This window comes from Hippocampus zosterae, chromosome 1, assembly GCF_025434085.1.
Source record: "Hippocampus zosterae strain Florida chromosome 1, ASM2543408v3, whole genome shotgun sequence".
NCBI lineage: Eukaryota > Metazoa > Chordata > Actinopteri > Syngnathiformes > Syngnathidae > Hippocampus > Hippocampus zosterae.
This window is the reverse complement of record NC_067451.1, coordinates 24,526,561-24,547,719: the sequence shown is the minus strand read 5'-3', so window position 1 is coordinate 24,547,719 and position 21,159 is coordinate 24,526,561. Positions and strand designations below refer to the sequence as shown.

Here is a 21,159-nt window from a genome sequence, read left to right as displayed (position 1 = left end):
CACTCTAAATTGTCCCTAGGTGTGAGTGTGAGTGCGAATGGTTGTTCGTCTCTGTGTGCCCTGCGATTGGCTGGCAACCGATTCAGGGTGTCCCCCGCCTACTGCCCGGAGACAGCTGGGATAGGCTCCAGCACCCCCGCGACCCTAGTGAGGATCAAGCGGTTAGGAAGATGAATGAATGAATGAATATATATATATATATATATATATATATACTGTATATATATATATACAGGTATATCTATATATCTATATATATATATATATATATATATATATATATATATACACACACACACACACACACACACACACACACACACACAGTATATATATTGTTGGGAAATTTTGCCGGTCGCCATTCAGCAGTGGCCGGGCCACCTCTCCATTCGTCATTACAGTATTTCAAACTGAAGCAAGACTTTAATTGTCAGTTGTCATTGGTAAATTACAGTTTGTCACCCGTTATCTTCGTACATCGGAGGGGGTTTCTTTTGGGTTTTTTTTGTTTTTTGTTACTTTTTATTTGTCACTGTGATCTTCGTCCATTGTTTTTTACGTTTGTTTGTTTTTTTAAGTTTCTCGTCATTCGTCAGCAAAGCGCGCAACCGTCAGTGACAAATTGACGGATATTCCTTCAGGACTGATGGAAGGCCCAACTCTTATTTTAAAAGTCTCGATCACAGCCCACCCTAAAACCCACTATGAGTTGAGAAGTGAGAAAAAAAGAGCTCCAATCATTACCGGGAGAGCCTGACAGATGGGCCAAACAACAGTTTCTTTTTTTCCTCCCCCTTCGCCAACCAATGTGGCTTGAGCATGACATCCATTATAATCATCATTTTGAGGATTTTTTTTTTCTTGAAAACGGAGACTTGTGCCCCCTTCATTTTTGCTTTCAGCTACAATGACCGTTTTTAAGTATCTTTTTGTTTTTGTGTTTGGATTCATATCCTATCCCAACATGCATGTCTGACAATCAGTTTGAGGGGCAATAATTTGACAAGGACTCAGGGAAACTTTAAAGGATACCTGCCAACAGTCTCCAAGGAAACCATCACAGTCAAATCCATCAGCAGCAGCTGGCTCACAAGGCTGCCTGCAAAATATGTAGTAGACATTGTCATTAATTACATATAAGACAGGAAAACAACCCACTCAGGCCAGATGGAGAAGAGAATAAGAGTTGTGAGATCATTTTTCAGTTTTACCTCCCGTGCTTGCACCGAAAAGTGCATTCAACTGATCGCGCCCTCTCCTTATTATGTATTAACATGACATTTTGACCACTTGTCATGAATCCTCTTTCCTCTTTGCACAACCTACACCTTGGGTCTTGTCTGGTGCGGTATATCTGGGCCTCAATGGCTCTGGTGCTAAGGGCCTGCTCCTGAGCAGCCAGGATGAGTGCATCTGTGCTGTCCTTCAGGCCAGCTCTCTCTAGCCACTGATAGGACTTCTTGAGATCGGCCACTTCAGTTATGGTCCTAGTGGTACATCCCGTGTAGGGGCTTGTCCTCCCATGATGGTCCCTCTTCCAGCGCCTCAACTACTGTTCCCCATTGTCTGAGGCATTCTCTGAGTACGTCATCCGTTGGAGCCTTCTCCTTGATGTATTCATGGAGTTTGGATGTTTCATCCTGGACAGTGGCTCTCACACTCACTAGTCCCCGGCCTCCTTCCTTTCAGCTTGCGTACAGTCTCAGGGTGCTGGATTTGGGATGGAACCCTCCATGCATGGTTAGGAGCTTTCGGGTCCTAACGTCCGTGGTCTGAATCTCTTCCTTTGGCCACATTATTATTCCTGCAGGGTATCTGATCACTGGCAGGGCATCACTGTGTATTGCCCGGGTCTTATTCTTGCCATTGAGCTGGCTTCTTAGGACTTACCTCACTCGCTGGAGGTATTTGGCCGTAGCCGCTTTCCTTGTTGCCAGTTCGAGGTTGCCATTGGCTTGTGGTATACCAAGGTACTTGTCGCTGTCCTCAATGTCTGCTGTTGTTCCTTCAGGGAGTGAGACCCCTTCAGTGCGGCCTACCTTTCCTCTCTTCGTCACCATTCAACTACATTTCTCAAGGCCGAATATATATATATATATATATATATTGATAATCAGGAAGGACAATGACACGGCGTACCATTCTAACATGCTGGTTGTGTCACAGTGAAGTCAACAAAGGCTTGTCAGGATACGGCCTCACCTTTCCTCGCCTCACCTTCACCATGGCAACAACCTTTCCTGCCGAGTCTCACGGGAGCCTGTTGCACCAGTCTCACTTGTTGTTATTGTTTATCTCTCTTGTCAGTCATCCAGACGTTGCTTATCTCTATGCAAACGGCCCAACTTCCCCAGCGGACCCCTCTCGCCCTCCCATCATTACACCTAGAAGCCCATTGGCTTGCAGGCTCTGGCAAGGGCAGTGCCAGACTTTGTTCTCATTTGTAACAACAGGTGATTGCAGCAGTTTGGCATGCTACTGAGCATCATTTGCATGATGTACTAGTGCACGTGTGCCATGGTGATAAGTATGGCTGTGCATTGGGCCTGCTAGATTAGTGCTGAAGGAGGAGACAGAGAGTTCGCCTTGGGTATAATTGGCGTTTAGTTTGGTGCACAACTCTCGCACTGCAAATGCTAATTTGATGCTAATTTGACGACGGCTTCTTAAACGCATCACACGTATTTGGGAAGGGGAAAAGATACACGAGGAGACTAAGGGAACCCCACCGTCCACCCCCAAAAAAGAAAAAAAATGGCGTTATACCTAGTGTCCATTAGCAAACGGTGGCCATGGCCTGAAGTCCCTAATGTACTCTTGAGTGAACATTGTCATTGATTGATACTCCACACAAACACAATTCTGTGACACTTGGCACTTTGCTTTTGCTCTCAAACTAATGACTTTCGAGAAGCACTTGTATACTGGTGTTTTGTGATTTACTGATTAAATGTTCAGACACAAGCAATATCACACAAGTATGAGTAATCGAGCACAAGCTTCCTCTAAGATTGAATCGGGGTTAGGATTTCCTATTCTACTTCCTACGTCTCACCAGTTCTCATTGCAAATCACCAAATTGATGAGCAAACTTTGACACCAAACTCTGCCCTCAGGATCATGACAAAAAACCCTGCAAATTCTCATCGCTCATCTGTCCAAGACTTCTCTTTTTGACCATTTAGGTGACGTCTCAAGTTGGATTTGATCAAAATGCGACCCTTAAGTTCATCCAAATGTCTGTCCTCAAAATGGGCAACTTTCTCTTCAGCTTTGGGCGTGGCTCCTTCAAATGCTGCCGTGCATCATGCTATACCAGACGCAACCATGAAATCATGTTGATTTTCAAAACTGGTGTTGGGGTCGAATTTTCGACTTTTAAAGTCGGGGACTCCAAAAATCTTTGCATTTTCAGCAGAAGAAGAAGGCCTAAATTTGTCAGAATTATTACTGTATCCCTACTACTCCAAAATTGAGTATAGACCTGTTCTAAGTGGCTTAATCCTGCAAACTGTTGGGAAAATCATCGTGGCATCATGACCTGCTTGGCCGATCTAATGTTGCTCATTGCACAGATCGAGTTGCCATAGTTTTGCTACTGAACTGAATGTACGGATGCAAGGAAAAACATTGTAGCATCCAGTTGATAGTTGCCCTCTACCGTTTATTTATTAATTTATGTTTGTCTGGCACCTGTATTTCACTTCCTCTTGACTGGTACTCGTAAGAGGGAGCATATAACTCCTACTTTGGCATCCCTTCACTGGCTCCCCATTCATTTTAGAATTATTTTTAAGATCCTCCTCTTTGTTTTCAAATCTCTGAATAATCTCGCGCCACCTTACCTCTCTGAGCTCATACGCCCCTACACCCCTGCCCGGCGCCTCAGGTCTGTGGACCAGTCTTTGCTAGACGTACCAAGAACTAAACTGAGGCTCAGAGGGGATCGAGCCTTTTCTGTTGCTGGTCCATCTCTCTGGAATGACCTCCCACTGAACATTCGGCAAGCCTCCTCGCTGCCCATCTTTAAAGCCCTCCTCAAAACTCACTTGTATTCTTTGGCGTTTGACTCAGCATGACTTAGATTTGCTCTTGATTTTACTGCTTGGTGCTTTCTACCGCCTTATTACTTATTACTTATTACTGATTCGTCTTACTGTTTATTGTATATGTTAAATCGCTCCATGTACAGCACTTTGTATGCAGCGATGGCTGTTTGAAAGTGCTCTATAAATACTGTTGACTTGACTTGACTTGACTTCCCTTGCATTTCCATCCAATTCCATCTGTTTACATCCAAAGATTATTTTATGTATCACTTTTTCTTTTCTTCCTTTTTTAAAAATTCCCCTTCACAACGACACCTCATTTAAAAAAGAGCTCAGGTGTGCAAATTAAATTAAATTATTTGGTTCCATGAGACACATTTGATGTCACACTGTCTGAAAAGGTTTTCCAGGCTCAACTTAATTAATTCCTCCGTGGAACTGTTTTTTTTTGTTATTTAATTGAATGTGACTTCAAATTTGTCATTAGTCTCCATTTACTTTAAAAACACACTTATTGAGAGTGTACATGCAGTAAATACAGTTGTGGGTATTTTTTGGCTTTTTTTGTTGTTGTTTGTGAACATTTTCTGATATACAGGAAGATTGAGGCCATCTCTCTCTGACCCCCTAGTGGTTGATCAAAAATCTAAAGTGTTTTGTTGTCGAGGATCAGTGGGTACGATCGTCTTTATTCATCCGTTTCTTCTGTGCGGTACGTACCTAAGTCTGTCCATTATTTTTTTCCGGTCAGCCATCTTGATTGCCGTACTCCAATTACATAGTGGTGTTTGAGCTGGATGCTGTCTTTAACCACAAACGATATTTGTTGTCGTGCCCGGCTTCAAGCCAGAAATGCGAAAGACAGAGACAGATGAAACATTTGAAATGGTTCCTTGCAAGTCTTGAAAAGTAACAGGCTTAGGGATGTTGAGCAAGTCTTCCACTAGCTCTATTATTTGCTCATTGATTCCAAACGGAAGCATCCTCTGATTTGCCGTGAGGTGGGAAGGAAACATGCTGCGGCGTCGAAATGGGGAGATGACTGTCTCGTTTTGCTCTTCATCGCAAAGCGTGGGCAGGAGACTTCGTGGGAGCACATGTCTTTGTATTTCCAAATGCTGATGGAAATGAATTAAAAGGAGCGGATCACATCTGTCAAGCACATGGCAGATATGAAACCCCCACACCCCCCATTCTCCATGGTCGGCACCTCATGGATGTTAATAGAGAGGAACATCACCTTTTTTTTCTTCTTCTCGATATTAGATCATTCTTACTCTGGTTTATTCAAGCCAATTTAATGAAGAATGTATTGCTCTGAGAAACGGCCTATCGATTAAATGGGCCTCCGAAAGCATCTCAAGGAACGCTGGCCTTTCTCATCATTTTGACATTACTGCTGGGAATGCTGTAATTAAGTTTGACAAGAGAATGGATGACTCATGGATTGTCATAACGCTCTTGATCTCTCTTTGTTGCAGAAGCATTTTTTTGTGTTAAGCACTGCATCCTCACCTGCTGTTTTTTGTTTTGTCTTTTCGTGTCATCAAGAATTTCACACTCAAGTTGTGTCTGCATATTGCTTTATTAAAATGTTGACCAAAAGACCAATTTGGGGATTTGGACCCATCATTGCATGTAACATCACTGCGCCATCCCAGCCACCCAAGCTGCTGACGAATGATGGACCGGCAACATTTTGCTACTTGCACAACTCTGCAAACAAGTGTGTTTTTGTTTAATTTTGTTGTGGTGAGTATAGCAGTGATTCTCCACTGGTGGCTCGAGACCAAAAAATGAGTTGCGAAATGGTAGTAAGTGAAGTATTCAAACTTGACTCATTTGCAAAACAACACAATTTCGACTTTTCCTAAAAGAAGAGGTCACTGCCAGGATCATTGACATTTTATTGTACTATTTTGTGAAATTGTGAGAGCGAGTTTTTGACTTTTGACTGTTTATTTATATTTTGTGTGCAGAGGATTGTCACGGTCAGCCTGAGTTTCCTACAAAATATATGTGTGTTCTTTTTGAGAAAAATGTGTTCTTTATTTTCCTTCACTTCTGTAAAAGTGGGCCGTGAGAGTTCTTCTCTACAAGTTGCTGTTTTCATTATTATTATTATTCATTTATTCGTTTTCACAATCCAGGTATTACAGGAAAGATCACATGTATTTATATATACATACATATGTATACACATATGTATTTCTGTGTATTTTTATTAGATTTTTTTAAATGAGACAGCATAAATTGTGTTGTTTACAGTTTGCTTCTTTGATTACTTTGCTTCCTGGATGCCTTGATACGTGGTGCCAAGTCTTCCGGTGAATGTTTGTTGCTGCTCGCGCGCTTGCAGTCATCTTTCCTGTTGCTTTGTATGCTTGCGTGTATGTGTTTGTGTGTCTGGTGGCCTGTGGTGAGCAGTCTGGTTCAGCACAGTCGCCTGGTCCCCCCACTTTGCGGTACATATGGCGCTGCCTTTGTGTCAGCGGAGCTCTACGGGGTTCCTTATAATTAACAAGATAACAGGCAAATGGAATGAGGAGCTCACGCAGGATTTGATTATTCGTTTCTTTGTCTTTCTGCATTTGTGTGTGTGTGTGTGTGTGCCTGCGTGTGTGCGTGTGTGTGCGTGTGTCTATGTGTGAGCCCACTCACCACTGTATTACAGTAGGCAGACCTGTACAATTGAAAAGGATCTAAAACAAGATCTAATGTATCAAAATAATTTTTCAAATGTCATGACAGTTTTTTTTGAGTGTCCAAATTTTAATATATTTTATTATGCCAAACAATATACAGTATTTGTTGTTCCAGTTTATGTTTTAATATTCCATTTATTACTATTATCAGTAGTCGTAGTGTCTATGATTTAAATCCCAACCCATATTAAATCAAAATTAAATTAAACAAACCAAATTAATAAACGTTAATTGCTACCTCAATTTGACGACTGAAAATCATCGTTCTGTCACCACTGTATTTTTTTCTTTTGTCTCGCTGCCACGACGATGCAAGACCAAGTGTGTGTGGAGATTCAACGAACAATGATTCGTCTTTATTGAGCATATTCAATGATAATGTTAACACAAGGTGATGGATGCTATTGGTAATTCACAAGCTATTGTCCCCTAAAATGGGGGGTGGAGGGGCACAGGAGCAAGTTACCTTGAGCTTATTACTCCACACTTGCATACATATTGGCTTCATTACAAATATCTTTGCAATTCATGTGACTTTGTCTATATCCTTTCAATATTAAACCCATTGCATTTCCCATCACTTCATCAGGTACAGCGTATGAATTGAATATTCTGGATGAGTAATTATCAAACATTAGCTCTGTATTATCCACTGTAGAAATTATTCTCAAGCCTGTAGGGGACAAGACAAAATGTGCAGCCTGTTATCATTTAATTACCGGTACTTTATATTTCTCGATCAATTGCAAATCAATTTCACACAAATAATTTATTTATTTATTTCTTCTCTAAATAGGATATGCTTCTCGTGATATGATCACAAATCTTATTATCAAGGCTCTAATTGGAGCGTAGGCAGAAGCATTTGCAATGACGATTCTGTCTCAGTGAAGACGTGCAAAGTCTCATTTTATTGCCTTCTCTTTGCACTGCTCAGTCCCCCAAGGGGAATAAGATAGATGACATCGTTAGCCGCCAAAGAAATCGGTGTGCTTGTACCTGAAATAGCCACAAAAACTCTTCGGAGATGGTCTTTCTTTCTCAGGCTGAGAAACGGAAGACATGAAGACCCTTCCTGTCAAATATTCTGGTAAATAATTTTGAAGTTTGTGAGTATAAGAACCATGGCCACTCTCAATTAGAACTTCTTAAAGACTGCATTGAGACCAAGTCAGTCCAGCTCTGTTTTCTTGCGACCGGATTTCCATCCATCTATCCATTTTCCGATTCGCTATTCTCACAAGGGTTGTGGGGCGTGCTGGAGACTATCCCAGCTGTCCTCGACCAGTAGGCTGGGGACACCCTGAACTGCTTGCCAGCCAATCACAGACACGGGATTTGATTTAACTGAAATGTAATCAATTCACATGACATTTTCTTTTCAGATGACCAAAAGGGGACTGTTCTCCCCATCTGGCTTCTATCTTTTCTTCATTCACAGTTCTTAGTTGTTCGGTCTACACCAAGTTCAGCCAGGTTGAATGACGGTTGTCAAATTGAACACGTTGATTTAATGCAGCAGGCGCAACCTTGTCTTTTGCATGAGATGGACCAATATTTTGATTTGCATTAACAATCACTTCTATGTTCACTTAGAGTGTGTGTGTGTGTGTGTGTGCGCGCGCGTGTGTGTGTGTGTGCACGCAGAACCTGATAAAAAACCTGCCGGAGCAGAACGAGCTGTCAGCGCTTGCGGAACTGAAGAGTGAATATGAAGAGCTGGTGGAGTCGGAGCAGTTTGGGATTGTGGTGAGTCAAATTCTTTAGATGGCCAAAAGAAACTAAAGAATGCGCACAATGAAAGCCATCCGTTTGGTTTGAACAAACCACCACCGGTAGGGAAGTGTGTGCCCTCTCAAAGATGTTAAAATGAATGGCGTATGTGGACATGCTTTAGTGTATGTTCTCCAGTTTGGGCAACGTTATTGCCGAACTCTCCAAGATGCTAGAGTGCCATTAAGCACTTTAATAAAGACGTTGGTCCCATTGCATGCGAGGTTCTCTCCCATCTCCTTAATTTCCTCCTCCTAACTCGATGAAAGTTGTCGGCCTCTGTCTTTTAGGGAAGTGTAATGAAGCGGTGGGGGTGGCAGCCTTCCAAAATGATCTCGCCCGTCTTGTGATCATATACCTCGGCGCTGATGAAACAGCTTCTTTGCAGCTATTTAGTTCCCAGGGGAAATAAGAGACGTTAAAGCTTATAGTATAGGAATCAGTTCGACTGATGGAGACGTGCGTGTGTGTGTGTTTGACAAACATCTCATTCAGACTCAGCCATGGCTCTAATGAAACCGCTTTTCTTAGATGGGGAAAGTTCTCTTGAACTCCTGCATGTTCTTCTGCCATCTTAGTAAGCATGCAAAAAAGTGAAGCCCTTTTCCGATGCAATGAATTTAAAGACCCCGTGAAATGAATTCAGAAACTCATGTCCAAGGACTTTTTACATGTTTGATAATTGCTGAAAATCTGTGAAAAGATGGAGAACTATGTAGTACTAATTTGTGGCGATCGACAGTTAGCTTTCACCAGTGCAGAATAGGACCCGGTGTGAGTCTCCCCTCCCTCTCTAGAAAATAATTTGAGCGCCTCTGTTTGCTTATCAGCATTTACCATGCAAAATCTCGATGTTTAGTTTGGAGCTAGCTCAAATTACACCCTGAAAATAGATCTTCCCCTTATGCTGCTTGAGAAGAGATTTCAAAGTTGTGGTCCTTGTCCATCAATCAGCAGATGATTTGGGTCCTGAGAACATGAAGGAAATGCTAATGGGAAATAAACCCTGTTGGTTTGCAGACTCGGGTTAGTTAGTGGGGGCCAGGTTTTAAAGCAAACATAGCGAAGAGTTCTCTATATACTGTGCATGAAGTTGCCTTGCCTTAGAATGCCTCGTCGTCGCCTGTGAGTGCGTGTATGCCACAAGCAGAGAAAGGTGTTAGGGCTGAGTGAACCAAAAGGAAGCCGAAAGAGCTTTTTTTTAGTCCTACTGGACAGCTAGCGTGTGGCCCGGGGCTTCAAGTTGGCATGACCTCGTTGGTGGGGCTTGGAAATATCTTTTCATGGCAAAAATGTCTAGCTATGTGTAGGCATGATTAAGATACAGGTGAACTCAATTTTTTTTCTGGATTGTGATCGAGGTGTGCAACTGACAGTTGATTGTTGAGCATTTACGTGTATTCATTGGGCACGCCCACAGCGTTTGAAAGTGGAGGGAAAGGCTTCCTTTTTCAGGATGTTGGTGGCACATTTTTTATACATTTGCCAGTGTTGTTGACAACACTCTTCCTTGCGGTGTGTCGACTTTCAAAGAGTCACTATCGAGTGATATTGACATAATCAGAAAAAAGTAACATTTCCATGTCGAAAACCAATTAAGTTTGTATTGTATCATTGACACCGAACAGTCATTTTTCTGCTTCATGTGTTGATGAGTGTCTGACATGCGTCCCTCAGATGAGTTCGGTCAAGCTCCTGCGGCCACGTCTCAACAGCATCCTTTTCAAACTGACATTTGAGGAGCAGGTGAACAATATCCGGCCCGACATCATGAATGTGACCTTCGCCTGCGAGGAGGTGAAGAAGAGCGAAGGCTTCAGGAAGCTGCTGGAATTGGTGCTGGTGGTCGGCAACTACATGAACGCCGGCTCCAGGAATGCTCAAACATTCGGTTTCAATGTTAACTTCCTCTGCAAGGTGAGATGCATGTTGAATGTATGCACTTTAGCTTTGATGTAGTTTTACAGTTTGATACATGGGAGGGTCCATGGGAGTGTCAATTCCCCAAATCGTAACGGCACCAACCAGTGGTTGCCTTGCTCAAGCAGGAACATTTGCAGTCTGGATGTGGCGGGGTGAACATTTTTGAAGGGAGTCTCAGAGTCTTCTAAGGTCTCAGGTAAAATGGAGCTGGATTACTTACCAAATAAATAAATGAATAGTTGGCCAAGGGGTCAGAAAGGTTGGTAAACAGATGATCGGAGTGTTGAACTTATTTTTTGTTTTTATACATTTTGGCAGGAGAACATCAGAAACCTTTTATTTTTATATCTGGAATTGGTTTTGAATAGGGAAATACTGTAAAATGTCTCACCTTTTTTATTTAAAGGTGACATCATTGACTTAACGTGACCTAAAAGATACCACACCACTGGTAAAATTGGCATTCTTAGCAACATATTTAAGATGACACATTCCACCGTTAAAATGATTACTTGACATTGTTTGAGAAGGGCATTTACACTGTGTGAAACATACTGTACAAAGGTGGCACAAAGATGAATTTCCACATTGAGCAAGCAGTTTAGTCATGCCCTGAATCAGTTCAGTGTAGAGCCTGGTAAAGGCCCCAGGGGGCTGATTGGCCAATTATTGATGAACAAGAAAAGCAACCCCCCCCCCCAAAAAAAAAAAATCTTGTTTCTCACTTGAGTCAATCAGATGAATAGACCCCTGGGTGGCAGTTCTGGGGTACCGAATAGGCTCATCAGGGAGGAAGAGGTTGATGATGGGGATGAGTTGCGTGCACACACACACACACACACACGCACGCACACACACACACTCGCAGGCATACACAACAACTCTCCCAAGGACGCACGAATCTCTCCGGAGTGAGCCTGATCACATTTTGAACGCCCACTCGTGCCTCATCAGTGGAAACAGTGTGGTGAAATATCTCTTCAATACTACTTCTCCGCAGTGTTTAAAAGGTGAGTAAATGGTTATCATAACATTGTTGAACAATGTCAGATTTCCATGGTTAAAAAAAAAAAAAGACATCGACTCCCATCGAAATAAGCATGCTAATGATGAACAGAACAGAGGCTGCATGCCACATATTGGCTGAATGAAGGAAAACATCTGCTCGATTACTCAAAAACATCCCTGGCGTACTGAGGGAATAACAAGCAACATTAAATAACAATTTGCCAGCGCCGCTTAATAATTAAAGACGTGGAACAGATTTGCGTTCAATTCAAGTCGAAGCAGAACAGACTTTAAGCCCGCCCTCGGTGTCTGTCCTGTTAAAAAATGATGTTTTGCTTATGATCGCGCACTTTTGGGGCCACACTGAAAAGTAGGCAAAAGGTTGAAGGAAAAAAAGTGGAAAAGAGAGTGCAAGAATAAAGTGGAAATATTACAAGGTAAATGCCACAATTGACCATGTGTTCTCAAATCTCAAGAAAAAAAAAGTAATTGTCCAAGAGGATGCCATGAAAGTGTAATTTACTTTTCGTACTCATTAATTTACGCTTCATTTGTAAAGCACTTTAAATGGACCCACGACTGCATGCAAAGTGCTTGTCACGTTGGGTCCGAAGCGATAAAGTGATCGCTTCGTGCCCAACAAGATAATGAGGTGGATCCCCGAAAAAGCAGACAAAGAAAAGGTGTTCCGAGAACAAATGAATTTTAATACCAAACACAAAATACCCGTCCGGGAGCAACAAACAGAAAACGCTGGTCAAAATCAGGACCAGGAATAAAAGGGAGTAAACAGAAAACGCTTGCGAGAAAATGGCAAGGAATATGGTTGGTAATAATAGGAATAGACAATAGTAGATTTTAACGACGCGTAATCACAATCGCAAGGCTACACGGCAATGAATAGAATAGGGCAATAATCGAGAGAATTGGCACGGCGTTGAATTCTCCGGCAGTAAGTCAACTGCCCGAGCACAAAGATAAAGCCTGTGTAATTAGTCCTTGATGGGTGACAGGTGTGTCGGCGGTAGGCAGGAAAAGCCTGCCCCCTGCTGGCAAACACGGGACGTGACAGTGCTGTACAGAAGGTAAAAATCTGACATATAAAAACAAATACAGTTAAGACAATGAATTAATTACACAAAAACAATGCAGAATCTCATGCTGAGTCGAAAGCCGAAAATGCATTTTAAAGACCATAAACTAAGACATTAAATTGGATCTTTTACAAGGATTAAGTCTAATAATCTATGACAATTATTGTTATGAGTCACAAATGTATGACTATAAAGCGATAAATGTTATTTTCCATAAATGACATCCAGTAGAAAAAACTCACAATTTTGCAATCCTGCTGACAATACATAGATACTTTTGAGACCAAAAGTGTTCATTCTAGTAGAGCGAGGTGAGTGTTTTGCAGGAAAACAATGTAATAAGGCAAAAACAAAGTTCATTACATTGAGGTTTGCGAGGGGGAAAAAAAACAACAAAAATCGAATTTTCGAGTCGCTTGATATGGTAAATTCAGGTGAAAACAGTTCTATTTTGAACGTGACTCACATTTTTCATTCCTACATTGATATCGAAGATTAATTGCTCGTCACTGTGCTGTACATGTGAAAGTGTTTTGATTAACACTTCCTGCAAGCTATTATCATGCAGGCATATCCTTGTTCAAAATATTCTGTGGATCCCAAATGCATAATTTCCCCACAAAATGAGCAGATTAGAAGAATTGGAATTATACACACTAACCAGGCGCCCCGTTATAAAGGCCATCCAGCATCAGCGGCACGTAGAAAAGATATGGAGGCAGGATTAAACACTTAGTGTCCTTGAAAGAAATGCACAAAAGTGAGTGCATCTCAACCATCATCGTCCTCCCCTGCCATGATACGTACAAATGATGCATACACGAATGGGCAATATTATGGAGGGATCACATGCCAGAGTCTCCTTGAACTGTAGCCATTAAAGAAGCCAAATTGACCAAAATATGATATCTTGGTGCTCTTCTTTGGGTTAGCAGCTGCATTGAGACCACAGTTACGTCTTGAACAGTAAGATCCATGAAGACTTACCAGTCCTTTTTTTTCTCTACTCACCACAGGCATTTATTTGTTATGCATCCACCACAAATAACAAAAAAAAAAACAAAAAACGACAACATCATCCGGATATTATCACTTAGTTTGACTTTGAATTATCGTATTAGTGTGGCAACCCACAATTACATTATTTATTAATTGCATACAGGAAGATGAGTTTACCGTAATAAATAAAATGGTTTAGTGCAATAATGGCAGCTTGCAGTGTGACGATAAACACATTAAAATTCAAAGCCCATGAAATGAGCAGATGATTGATCCTCACATGACAAAAATTCCATGTTGATGTGTGAGGGTGTTTCGCTGGTGACATGTAATTGGCTGAATTTTGCGTGTCTGTGTGGGTTGTTGTTGCTGTGGCTGTTCATGTTGTGCACATGGCCAGGTGCACATGTGTGGGCAAATCCAACTCTGGCTGTCTGCAGCATGGATACTTTCAGTATGAGAACAAGTGCTGTGTGGCGCTAATTAGCTTCCCCCAGCATGCCATTGGAGCAGCTTGGCAATCACGGCGGGGGATGATTGTGGCATAACTTTTTTTCTGCGCATGGATGTACTGAGTCTGGTATCTGTGTGTGAAGACAGAGTTTCTACTGACACAATGGTGTTTTTACCAAGAGTACACGAGAAAAATGGTGGTGGAGAATGACAGAGCAAAGATCCTGTGGGACTTCCAGATCCAGGCTGGAAAGATGGTAATGGCGAACCAACCAGGTATCGTGATCATAGATAAAGGGCAGAGGAAAGCCGTTGTCGTGGATGTAGCGGTTCCAAGTGATGGAAACATCACGAAGAAGGAACATGAGAAACTGGAGAAATACCAAGGGCTCAGAGAGGAGCTGGAGAGAGCCTGGAAGGTAAAGGTGACAGTCGTGCCTGTGGTGGTCGGAGCACTGGGGGCAGTGACCCCCAAACTAGATGAGTGGTTGCAACAGATTCCGGGAACAACATCTCACATCCATCCACATCCAGAAATGTGCAGTGCTGGGAACAGCAAGGATGCTGCGCAGAACCCTCAAGCTTCCTGGCCTCTGGTAGAGGACCCGAGCTGAATGAGGGACGGACACCACCCGGGGGTGAGACGAGGATTATATATATATATATATATATATATATATATATATATATCCTCTACATGGATGACATAAAGCTGTATGCCAAGAGCGAAAGGGACATAGATTCCCTGAACCACACAACCAGGATCTACAGCAGCGACATCGGGATGTCATTCGGGCTTGAGAAATGTAGTCGGATGGTCACTAAGAGAGGAAGGGTAGTCCGCACTGAAGGGGTCTCACTCCCTGAAGGAACAATAGCAGACATTGAGGACAGCTACAAGTACCTTGGTATACCACAAGCCAATGGCAACCTCGAACTGGCAACAAGGAAAGCGGCTACGGCCAAATACCTCCAGCGAGTGAGGCAAGTCCTAAGAAGCCAGCTCAATGGCAAGAATAAGACCCGGGCAATAAACAGCTATGCCCTGCCAGTGATCAGATACCCTGTAGGAATAATAAGGTGGCCAAAGGAAGAGATTCAGACCACGGACGTTAAGACCCGAAAGCTCCTAACCATGCATGGAGGGTTCCATCCCAAATCCAGCACCCTGAGACTGTACGCAAGCCGAAAGGAAGGAGGCCGGGGACTAGTAAGTGTGAGAGCCACTGTCCAGGATGAAACATCCAAGCTCCATGAATACATCAAGGAGAAGGCTCAAACGGATGACGTACTCAGAGAATGTCTAAGACAATGGGGAACAGAAGATGAGGCGCTGGAAGAGGGACCATCATGGGAGGACAAGCCCCTACACGGGATGTACCACCGGACCATAACTGAAGTGGCTGATCTCAAGAAGTCCTATCAGTGGCTAGAGAGGGCTGGCCTGAAGGACAGCACAGAGGCCGTCATCCTGGCTGCTCAGGAGCAGGCCTTGAGCACCAGAGCCATCGAGGCCCAGATATACCACACCAGACAAGACCCAAGGTGTAGGTTGTGCAAAGAGGCACCTGAGACGATCCAACACATAACTGCAGGGTGTAAGATGCTGGCAGGGAAAGCCTACATGGAACGCCATAACCAGGTGGCTGGCATAGTCTACCGAAACATCTGTGCGGAGTATGGATTGGAAACCCCAAGGTCAAAATGGGAAACACCACAAAAGGTGGTGGAGAATGACAGAGCGAAGATCCTGTGGGACTTCCAGATCCAGACTGACAAGATGGTAATGGCGAACCAACCAGATATCGTGATCATAGATAAAGGGCAGAGGAAAGCCGTTGTAGTGGATGTAGCGGTCCCAAGTGATGGAAACATCAGGAAGAAGTAACATGAGAAACTCGAGAAATACCAAGGGCTCAGAGAGGAGCTGGAGAGAGCCTGGAAGGTAAAGGTGACAGTCGTGCCTGTGGTGGTCGGAGCACTCGGGGCAGTGACCCCCAAACTAGATGAGTGGTTGCAACAGATCCCGGGAACAACATCGGACATCTCAGTCCAGAAATGTGCAGTGCTGGGAACAGCAAGGATACTGCGCAGAACCCTCAAGCTTCCTGGCCTCTGGTAGAGGACCCGAGCTGAATGAGGGACGGACACCACCCGAGGGGTGAGATGAGGATTTTTTATATATATATTCTATAGATAGATAGAGAGAGAGAGTCAAATCTGGTCATTCATTGTCATCATACTTTTTTCATCTTGGCAGCAGACCTTCAACTTGATTTCACATCATCTATTATTTATTTATTGATGTCTTACTTTTTTCCTTTAAAACAACACTACACCAAACATTCCTTGAAAACACATACGTAATAAAATGATAAACAAATTGGGGACTTACAAAGTGGAAGACAGACGACGATTGAAAAGTCAATACGTACCTCTGTGGACGGTCTCACGGTAAAGCGGTACCATACATCTTTTAGACATACATTTTGGAAAATATAATTGTGTTTTGGATTCCTCAAAGCAGTCAGCACGTGTGCTTTGCCCTCCAGTCACTAAGCTGCTTAAACCTCTTTATGCCCTAGTTGCTTGAACATAAACGTTGGAAATAATATGAATATGTTTTTTTTTTCTTTTGTAGCTGCGAGATACCAAATCGATCAGTCAGAACACAACACTGCTTCATTTTTTGGCTGAGAAATGTGATGAGGCATACCCAGAAATTTTGAGGTTTCCAGAAGAACTGGAGCATGTGGAGAGTGCCAGTAAAGGTATGTTACAATCGTCTGTTTGGGCGGGAGGCCTTTGTTTTTATAAACATGTCTTTGGTATTACTGTATAGTATATGAAATAATATGATTTCGCAATTTTATATCAAGTGAAGATGGGTATAGTTTCTGTGAATAGAATTACCGGTAGATAATAAATGGTACTTTGCTCCGGGAATCCATCAGCCACGGATTGTGAACGGCCAATTTCCTTGGAAAACTACGTGACCTGCATATGTCAATGAATGCCTTCCACTGCTGATTACACACACACACACACACAAAAAATCACCCTGAACTCACACTTTGCAGCCTGCAGCCAACTAGAAACCAACCAGTGTGCAGTGTAGCATCTCCTCCCTTTTTTCTCATCAATAAATGATTACTCTATTATTTAAATAATCATTGGTGAGCAGCTCAAAATTGAAAAATGTGCAGCAAATTCACATGATTGAGATTATCATCAACATCAGCCGACCCCCCTCTCGAAAGCTCGGGTGAACAATAGTCGAAGAACTGAGGTACTTCACTTCAATTTTTTCAAATGTATTTTTTAATTCATTTAATCACATCTCTGTTTACTTTTAAAGAAATATAAGCTATCAAGGTACCTATTTCAAGAAGGCATCTATTTACAATACAATACATGCTGATTTATATAGCGCTTTCACAACAGCGGCAGCTGTAACAAAGCGCTTAACAAAACAGTTAACATAAAGTAAAATAATAAACAACACATAACATAAAACACGGACCGTCATGCAGTTCTAACCACTTTTCTATCACACGCTTTGTTGTTTGAAGCAGTTTGAGATGAAAGAGGAGAGAATCAAAATTTCCTTTAACCAGTGGATCAGAGACGTCATGCTCAAAATGTGCACACATCAGCTACAAGCTAAGTTTCAAAGTCAACAAGAAGCTGTAGCATCCATTGATGAAAAAAGAGATTGGTTCACTTCTCCTGTCCGATGGAAATCCATTTCAATTCCAAGCGGCGATTCACGGTTCCAAATGCGCATAGGCGCTCTGCGCTAACACTCCTCTCTCCTCATCCTCAACTTCAGCAGCCATCCATTCAGCCGCACCAATGCCGACTGTCCAACAGCGCCGACATAGCCACTGAACAAAACGGGGTTGTGAAAAATGCTGCCCTTTACAGGCGCAAAAAACACAAGCGCCCCAGGTCTGTCCAGCACCGACAGTCAATGGCGCCGACATTCCTCCCAAAATCTGTGCTGGTACAGGCGTGCTGCCGAGAAGGTGCAACCACCAAGCACAGATTCTTCTCCTTTGACGAATGTCGTGGCCAAAAAACGCTGAAAACAGTCCATATCAGGTCCGCACGATGAAACAACAAACGACATATGTGACAAAACAAAAGACAAAAACACCAAAAAAGAACAAAAAAGCAAGGCTTGCCGAAGGCTGCCTATTCGGGCGCCATCTTGGGGGGAAAAAAAAAAGGAAAGTGACTTTATTTGGAGTTAATTCGGTCTGGCTTGATCACAGCTACTCTTCAGGGAATAGAGTAAAATGGAGTTGTTTGTATTTCAGCCGTCATTTAGGCTTTGGGCAAATATATGCATTCTCATTAAATAATTCAAACATCATAATTACTCATTTCATCTATTTCAAATGATTACATAATTGACTCATGCACCCTGAGAGTGTGTTGGAGGGTTCAATAGTCCTCATGTATTCGTGTCTATTGGCAACACATTCTTTCTTTTTTTCAACACAAACTTTTTTCAAGTTAATCAGCTTTGTAAAATGTATTGAAGTGAATTAGTCAATTAGAAAACAGTTGGAATAAGTGATTCACGCCAAAGCTATTCGGGAACTATTCAAGGACGACAGAAGCGGATAACTTTAGCAGCTCTGCACCATAATAATAAAAATGTCATTGTATTCAAACCAATTGAAACTCAGAGTTGTTTTAATCTTTGGACAACATTTGAGTTTTCCAATCTTGAGTTACTGGAGAATACAAGGTTCCACTTAAGCGTTGCATGTCTACTCTTCCTGTGTTACAAATATTTTGATGGTTACGATTAAATGTGATGTGAACGATTCACATGTAGTCAATGGGCTAAAAATGCTCCAGAGCTTGAGGAGTTATCCACTACTTTTCACTCATTAGTAGAGGGACATTTTTTTGGAGGGAATGTCATAATGATCTATGCCACTCTTTGCGCATGATGACCACCTTCTCTTACCTTGGTGTCATGCACGGCTGAATTAATCTGCAGTAAAATCATTTTTACTATACCATATTTCCACAAATAGTGGCCAGATATGTTTTTTTTTTGTTTTTTTTCCAGCTGCATATGTTAGGAGACATTTTTGGAATTATATTAAAGATTTCATGTTATTTTTTTTAAACTAAATAAAAAGATGATTCTGAAGAGCAGAAAAATGACAAGAACGTTCAATCATTAAACATTCAAAGATGGCTGCCTGTAAGACACTGTCTCCGCATGATGTTAGATCATCTTTAATATTCTGAGCACATGCTGTAGAGCCCCAGACTTGCATCCAGTTGAGCCTGTTCATGTCCTTCAGTGCTATTGTTTTGGTTAGCAAGAGAGTTCATGTCTATTACAGTTGATATACATAATGTAGGCCTGTTTCTGCCGTCTCATCTGGTTTCATGTACAAATGGATGTTCTTATCTATTTGGAATAATGTGGATAGCCAATGATGATGAAGAGATATTGTGATGTTACCATTTTATTGACTCTCTCCGTCCTCTTGGCTGGTTATTGATACCATAATCCTGTGACGTTAACCATAGGAGTCAATATTTTCATACCGCGACCCCGCCTTGATATCAGCAGCCCAATTCCGCAAAGTGTCATTGGCCAATTTGCCTCGTTAACGTCACCCCAGAGATGAGCCCAGCAATGCAAATGCAAAGTCTGGGCGCTGAGTATCGCAGTGACACTCTGTCTTGACAATGCGGGAGAAGAGAAAATATGACACAAATGTTCTCATAAATCTATTTGGTATAAGACATAGTCAAGGGCAAAGTACTTTGGTGCCTTGGAGAGAGAGAAAATGGAGAATATGGGGTTCAGGGGGGGTCTTTGAGAATATTAATACTGTTGTGAATATATCTATTATCCACATTCATTTCAAAGCACTGCAGCATAATAAAGCGGCACCCGCTTTCCATTTAAACTCATCGATGTACTTGGCTCTGTATTAGACAAAATGCCTTTCTGGATGAGCAGGAAAGCAGAAGAGATCATTTGTCTTTCTGTTTCAATGGACTTGCAAGGGATCCTTGGGTTGAGACGATTTCCTCTTGTGCTGAAGCAGAAAGACTCACTTTCAGAAGGCTTAATTTGGGCAAAAATAGCACTGCTCGTGAGCCCGCAGTATTGAACATGTTCATTTAAAAAAAAGAAAGAACCTTCAGTTTTGTATGCTATGTTCTGATATTGTGTTTAATGGATTCAGATTTAAAGTTGGTTGACTTATGAGCACCTGGATATGGTAACGAAAGGGCTTTAGATTTTTTTTTAGAACATATTTAATTCTATCGATAACATTAATCACATGATTGAAAATCATCAATCGAAAGAAGTGATCTAGATTTGGTTAAGGTGATGAAACATATTGCACCTTAATTCTGTTTGGTTAAATGAAAATAATTACAATTACTCATCAAATCGTAATGAACATGTAATAGCACTGCGCGCTTGTGGTGTCATCAGCTATTATTCATTTATTGTTCTATTTTTTTTTCTTTTTTTACTGAACATTGTTGCTTTAATCTAGTTGGGTCCGAAACGCCTGTCCATGGGGAAGACCACTGCCGAATGAATCAGGACAATGTTTTATCATAAAATCAGTATTTATATGTCTACACCTTATTCTTAACCTAACCATATTAAATGCATGCGTATGACAGTGAAAATGAAGTTCAAATGTTCACCTCTTCCTATCCTTCCCAGTATGTCTGTCACTTGTGCTTCAAGTTCACACAACCATTAGTCATTGTAGCCTCACAGCCATGGCTGGAAATGGAAACAATTTCCTCACCGGCCGTCTAAGGGATACTCGTCCCTTGTCCCTGGAAGTAGTAATAGAGAAGGATTGGAGAGGTCAGCAGTGGAAAAGGACAGTCTGTCATGAGGAATATTAGGAAACCGACTTGTCTAGCTTCCACCAGCTCCGGATGAGTGATGACTTCCAGAATGCTCTTGCTTTCATTTCTTTTTCCTTCCCTCGCTTCATGGTGGATCAGTCATATGCGTTTCTTCCACAACCTCTCGGTACTTTTTGTGGTCTTAAAAAGAGTAAAAAGGACACAGGACTAATTATTGATGTATTTATTTTAGGAAGACCAAATACTGTCCTCGAACCCATGTGGAATTGATCG

The 21,159-nt window shown here is 42.0% G+C and overlaps 1 protein-coding gene and 1 long non-coding RNA gene across 8 annotated transcripts in view; one reads left to right on the top strand and one right to left on the bottom strand.

The window, feature by feature from the left end:
- The window catches only part of diaph2 (diaphanous-related formin 2), a 471,059-nt gene that overhangs the window by 269,131 nt on the left and 180,769 nt on the right, over positions 1–21,159 (top strand). For all 7 annotated transcript variants that reach the window (XM_052073363.1, XM_052073392.1, XM_052073354.1 and 4 more), the window contains 3 exons: positions 8,402–8,503; positions 10,205–10,444; positions 16,646–16,775. In XM_052073363.1, the coding sequence (XP_051929323.1) occupies positions 8,402–8,503; positions 10,205–10,444; positions 16,646–16,775 (472 nt within the window). The remainder of the gene's footprint in view (positions 1–8,401; positions 8,504–10,204; positions 10,445–16,645; positions 16,776–21,159) is intronic.
- LOC127608270 (uncharacterized) overlaps positions 1–21,159 on the bottom strand; it is a 147,591-nt gene that overhangs the window by 13,365 nt on the left and 113,067 nt on the right. The window lies entirely within an intron of this gene.